This window comes from Triticum urartu, chromosome 6 (assembly GCF_003073215.2).
Source record: "Triticum urartu cultivar G1812 chromosome 6, Tu2.1, whole genome shotgun sequence".
NCBI classification, from domain to species: Eukaryota; Viridiplantae; Streptophyta; class Magnoliopsida; order Poales; family Poaceae; genus Triticum; species Triticum urartu.
In genome coordinates, this window is record NC_053027.1 from 14,374,673 (window position 1) to 14,380,924 (window position 6,252).

General features: G+C 49.6%; 1 protein-coding gene across 1 annotated transcript; it reads right to left on the reverse strand.

Annotated features, from left to right (window-relative positions):
* Positions 1-4,311: 4,311 nt before the first annotated feature.
* On the reverse strand, positions 4,312-6,021 carry LOC125516050 (peroxidase 45-like). The gene is made up of 4 exons (XM_048681536.1): positions 5,696-6,021; positions 5,425-5,616; positions 4,910-5,069; positions 4,312-4,808 (listed from the first exon to the last, which is right to left on the reverse strand). The coding sequence occupies exons 1-4, from the start codon at positions 5,915-5,917 to the stop codon at positions 4,432-4,434; spliced, it is 951 nt and encodes a 316-aa protein (XP_048537493.1). The 5' UTR covers positions 5,918-6,021; the 3' UTR covers positions 4,312-4,431.
* Positions 6,022-6,252: the final 231 nt, after the last annotated feature.

Consider the following 6,252-nt stretch of genomic DNA (forward strand, 5'->3'; position numbering starts at 1 on the left):
AAGTGGAAGCAGGCCATGGATGAAGAATTTTCAGCTCTTGTAGCAAACAAGACATGGCACTTGGTGGCTCCGGTCAGAGGGAGAAACGTGATTGACTGCAAATGGGTGTACAAGGTAAAACGCAAATCTGATGGAACGATAGACAGGTATAAGGCACGTCTTGTAGCCAAAGGATTTAAGCAAAGGTATGTCATTGATTATGAGGATACCTTCAGCCCTGTGGTAAAAGCTGCTACTATTCGCTTGATCCTTTCTGTTGCAATATCTAGCAATTGGTGCATACGACAACTAGACGTAAAGAACGCGTTTTTGAATGGTGTTCTGGAAGAAGAAGTATATATGAAGCAGCCTCCTGGGTATGAAAGTTCAGCTTTACCACGACATGTTTGCAAGCTTGATAAAGCAATCTATGGTCTGAAACAAGCACCTAGAGCATGGTATTATCGTTTGTACTCCAAGTTACAGTCCCTTGGTTTTGCTGCATCCAAAGGAGATACCTCATTGTTCTTTTATCATCGGCATGGAGTTACTATTTTTATGCTTATTTATGTTGATGATATTATCGTCACCAGCTCCTCCTCTCGAGCAGTTGAAGCTCTCCTTCAGGATCTCCGCATGGATTTTGCGCTCAAGGATTTGGACAACCTTCACTTTTTCCTTGGCATTGAGGTAAAACGTGTGGGTAGTGGAATTATTTTATCTCAAGAAAAATATGTGCATGACATCCTTGAGCGAGTGGGCATGAAAGGTTGTAAACCTTCTCCAACTCCATTGTCTACATCAGAAAAGTTGTCTCTCCATGATGGATAGGTGCTTGGGGCTGAAGACTCAACCAGGTACAGAAGTGTTGTAGGAGCATTACAGTATTTGACCTTAACTAGACCAGACATCTGTTTTTCAGTAAGCAAGGTTTGTCAGTTCTTGCATGCACCTACCAGTACTCATTGGACAGCAGTTAAGCGAATACTTCGTTACCTCCAAGCAACTAAGAGTCATGGTCTCAAACTTGCTAAGTCAGATTCCACACTCGTCAGTGCTTTCTCAGATACAGATTGGGCATGTTGTCCTGATGATCGGCGATCCACTGGAGGCTTTGCGGTTTTCTTTGGAAGTAACCTGATTTCTTGGAGTGCACGCAAGCAAGCTACTGTGTCACGGTCAAGTACAGAAGCTAAGTATAAGGCTCTAGCAAATGCCACTGCTGAAATCATTTGGGTGCAGAATTTACTGACAGAGTTGGGAATTCATCATTCACCTGCAGCTTCTCTTTGGTGTGACAACCTTGGAGCTACTTATCTCTCTGCCAATCCTGTTTTTCATGCAAGGACAAAGCATATTGAGATCGATTATCACTTTGTTCGTGAGAGAGTTGCAAACAAGTTTTTAAACATTCGGTTTGTGCCTACTGGTGATCAAGTGGCAGATGGCTTTACCAAACCATTATCATTGCGGCAGCTGGAGGCCTTTTGACACAATCTCAACTTGAATAGTTGTGATTGAGGGGGAGTGTTAAACATTGTATAGTTGTTAGGATAGGTTAGATATTGAGATAAGATCCTAGTAGTTAGTTTAAAGCGATCTATCTCTACCTAACCTAAACCCTAACTTCCTGTACTCCTATCGCCGCCGCACCTTGTGGCTATATTAACATGCAGCGCGCCCCTGCAGATGCATGCGCTTCAGCACCTCTTTTCACAAAGCAGAGAAGGCCGACGTTGGAGAGGCTGTAGGGGTTAGGGATGATGACACGGTGTGGCATGGGCGCGGGCCTCGACGAGGAGACGTTGAAGAAGCTGGCCTTGTCGGGTCAGTCGGGCTCCCGCATTATCGAGACAAGCAAGGCCTCCGAGGCCGCGGAGACATGGTTAGCCTCCGCCTCGGCGTGGAGGCTGCGGAAGTTAGGATCGGCGACCACGCGGCGCCATAGCCTGGAGACGCCACAGCAGCGGATCACGTCCCTGGTGGGCAGCTTGAGCAGGATCTCTTGCACCATCTCTGCCGATTCCGGCGGCGGGGCAGGAGCAGGTCTCCTCGTCATCGTGGACACCAAGATAAGATGGAGATCGGAGGCACGGCTTGAATAATATAGCCAGGGCCCAGTCGCCGACCTAGCTTGATTTTTTTTGAAGGTTTTTCTTTTTTAGGGGACGCCGACCTAGATTGATGATTATGTAAACGTAGACCCATTGTGTCTGTATATGTCGGCAAGCCGTGCTTACCTAGGATTGCAATCGCAAAAAAAAAAAAAGATTGCTGGGATCACGTGGTCGTGTCTCGTGTGTAGTTACCATCCAGGTAACGCGCGCACGTGTTTGTATTGTGACTCGCAAGTCCGGCGTTTCTGGCCGCTCGGACGAGGAGAAGAGAGAATCCACACCGGCAGACCACTGGACATGGCGATGTGTAACGTATGTACCTACTTCCGGCTAGATCTGACAAGTAAGAAGAAGGGAGAGGTAGGAGATAATGCGGAGAGGGAGCAGGTAGGAGGAAGAGATATGTTCAGAGGAAAGGGCGGCTTTATCTCTGGTATGCCAGTCAATCATTCGATGCCACACCCTGGCATCGCCACCCTCCTTGACGACTGACTCGATTGTTGTCACTGTCGAGTGACGGATACGACATGAGTACCCAGAACTGGAGCTTCCGGAAACAGGTCTTCTCGCCCTTGAGGATGTCCACGACAAGGCCCAGTCGCCCACTCATCTCGAAGGTGATCACCGGCGGATCCCAGGCCGAGTGGTATTGGTTGTACTTGAAAGGTAGACGATGCGTGCGGACTTCCTCGGTTGCCACATCAACCTCCAGCAACCCGTCAGGGTTCCGGGGCTGATATGGTTCTGTACGGCCGGTGGTGACCAAGTACAGTTTGCCTTGGACAAAACCATGCGGGTTCCAGCAAAAATTATACCCCGATGCAGCTATCATGGTGCCGCTCCCAGTTTGGTTGCCGCAACATATCGTTTTCCAGCAAAATTGACCTCGCCCGCTGCAACAACTGACGTTGTCAGTTCAAGCAAAGCAACTCACCGCTTCCAACAAATTGCATCATAGGTTCGAGCAAAAATTTGTGTCTTCCTGGTTCCAGCAAATTGGATCACAGGTTCCAGCAAATTGAATCACTGGTTCCAGGAAAGAGGAACACCGGTTGTAGCATCACACTTCCTGTCACCGCGGTGCTCGGGCGCACCACTGATTGCATCCCAAAAAATCTATCGCCGGGTTCCAGCAAAAACTGTCACCGGTTGTAACAAAAATCGATACGGGATGTAGCAAAATAAGATAGCAAGTTGCAAATCTCCAGCAAAAACGATCGCCATTTCCACCAAAAATCTCCGACAGTGGTAGCAAAACAAAACACAAGTTGTAGCATCGCGCCGTTTGGGCGCAAAATAATGCATCTCCTGCCGGGTCCATCGCCCTCCACAAAGCCGGCGGCAGCACCGATATTCGTGGGTCACAGCACCGGAACCTCGAGGGGTTCCAACGCCGGCAACCAACAGTCCCAGCAGCCACCGAGCACAAAATCTTTCACGGGTTTGCTGCGGCAGCCACCTCTTCCCTTGGTACCATGGCTGTGAGAAGAGGTAGGTGAGGATATGTGTAGCGTGAGGAGGAAAAGGGAAAAGAGGTAGGAGATAAGGGAGAAGCAAGTGGGTGGACGAGAGCAACCCAAGATGCGTCCTGGTTGAGCGATAGGATAAGGCTGGAGAAGCTTTGCGAGGGGATCAGCATTCGGGTAGCTGTTCAATCGGGTCTTATCTGGTGGCTCGCGCTCGTCCGGCTGAAATTTCGGCTGGCGCACCGGGTGTAACCGTTTACCTTCTTTTTTAGGGCTCTTTCTTTCTCTCTCTATTCTGTCACCGCTCGTCTCGCCATCCTTGCCCATGACGACGGCGAGGTGAAAGTGTGGGCCCATACCATGTGCTTCGATGAAGTGGAGATATGGGCCAAATAAGATGGATTTCTGGGCAGGGCTGTGTGACCGTGGACTGTGCTAAAATCTCAACACAAGACGACCCGGTCTGAAGATACAGGCGACTCACATACCAGAACTTGGGATCGCGTGGCAGACGCACATCCAATTGTGTCATGGAAAAAGAAAGAGTTTGAAATCTTGAAGATTTGCTCATTACTTTATTTTCAATTCGCTGTTGTCAGCTCATGTATCTCCACCAAGTACAATCCGCTACTATAAATATATCATATGGTATTGATTGTTAAAAAAGAAATATCATGTAGCCCGAGCTCTATACGACATTTTCAGATAGATAGACAAATAGATTACTCTGAATATTGTACATAATGAACTACTAAAGTAGACAAATTGAAATTTCCTTTTTAAGTAAAGCAAAACATTATTCCAGAGATTTTATTCTTCATTTTTTGTCCAACACTGCTAGGCCGTGCCTTTGCATGGGTTGACGGGCCTTAGTTTGGGTACCGGCAGTCACGGCGTAGCTCGCCATCAGCGGCCGTCTTGACCCCGACCCTGCCGAGCTTCGTCATGGCAATGACGAAGTCGGAGAAGAAGGTGCCCTGGTTGGCCGCGTAGAAGTCCACGGTGCCACGGGACCTCTCATCCGTGTACAGCACCTGGTCGGATCCCAGGAGCCCCCTGCCGTTTTGCAGGTTCCGGTAGTACAAGTTGTCGAACCCTATCGGTGTCACGTCATCCAGGAACGCGAAGTTCTGTTTGGCACATGTCTCTTGGAGCTGCGCGTCGAAGCTCGGGTTCATGCTCTGGTCGTTGCCACCAGTCCTGTACTTGAAGAAGTCGCAGTCTGCCGCGCCCAAGGTGTGGCCACCTGAAGCGATGCGATATGGTGGTTATCGTATACTCGCAATAACAGATTCAGGAATAACAAGTCCACGACGAGTTGAGTTGAATTGAATCATGTTCATGTACCTGATAGTGCGATCATGTCGGTCTGGGAGAGGCCCAAGGTTGAGAAGAAGGCGTTGAGGCTGTCCAGGTTGTCGCTGGGGTCCGGCAGCCTGACACTTCTGTCCGTCGACTTCCTCCCGTCGTACCTGCCCAGCTCCACCGTGTAGTTCGGCCCTCCGCTCTGCAGATTGCAGACACATTTGTTCAGGGAAGAAAGAAGTCCATATTACACCCCCAAACTACCGCCAAAGTTTAAAACGCAATACGAAGTCGTCTAATTTACAACTCTCAACTTTCAATACCGGACGAAAAACAGCCCTGAAGTGGTTTTTCACTCTTTTTCTTTGACTAGTTTCGACCAATCGACGTCATAGTCAGCGCCTAGTCATACGCCATGTCACCATCTCTTGAATCTGAAATTTGCTTGTACTATGTTTTTATCCATTGGGCAAAACTTCTTGAAACTTTCACAGGTTGAATCAAAGAATTGTGTGATACGCCATGTCACACATTCGTTCAGCCAATAGTCATCCTACCTGGGAGACGGACTCTCTTGTGGCGAGGGCGATTATGTCGGCGCAGGACACCTTGTAACGGCACTGCGGGTCGCTGTCCACGGCAGCCTTGGCGTCGAGGATTGTCTGGAAGCCCTCCGGCTTCAGCAAATATCCGTCGGGGTTCTCGTCGTCTCCGGTCGAACCGATGATCATGACCGACGCGTCACAGCCCTGCACGCATGACGTGCGTCGGTCTGTCAGTCTTGCACAATAGCCATCAATTAATTACTTGCGTCAATGTGTACCATACCGTGGTGGCGCAGTCGTGGAAGAAGAGCCTGAGGGTGGCGGGGGCGGAGATGGGGGACTTCACCATGGACTGCTTCACGGAGCTCCGGACAATGCCCTCCAGGTTGGGGCAGACTCCGGCGTAGTAGTCCGGCCTCAGCTGCGCGGCCGTGAACGGCCAGAGGACAGCCACTTTGAGGATGACGACGAACACGATGGCGGCGAGATTTGCCATGGAATGCATAGACGGATCGACCCCTTGAACTGCTTTTGTCAACACTGTTACAAAATTTCTTAATTAGCTGTTCGAAAGTGATGGCTTCTGCCCTACTCCAGTCCTAGTAGTAATGGCACTGTTCGACGGAAGGAGCCGCGCGTCCACCGGCCGGCGTGACTAAAGCAAGCAAACTGCACGGAAGCTCACGCTACGGTTACTTGTCACGTCACGATTCAGTTGGTGTCTCGGTGATGTTCAAGTACGTCGGATACTTGGATATACATATGCTGCTGGAGAATTTTCGACCCGGAGTGTCTCACTCACATGACATCCGGAGATTCATATCGAAAGTGACAACTGGA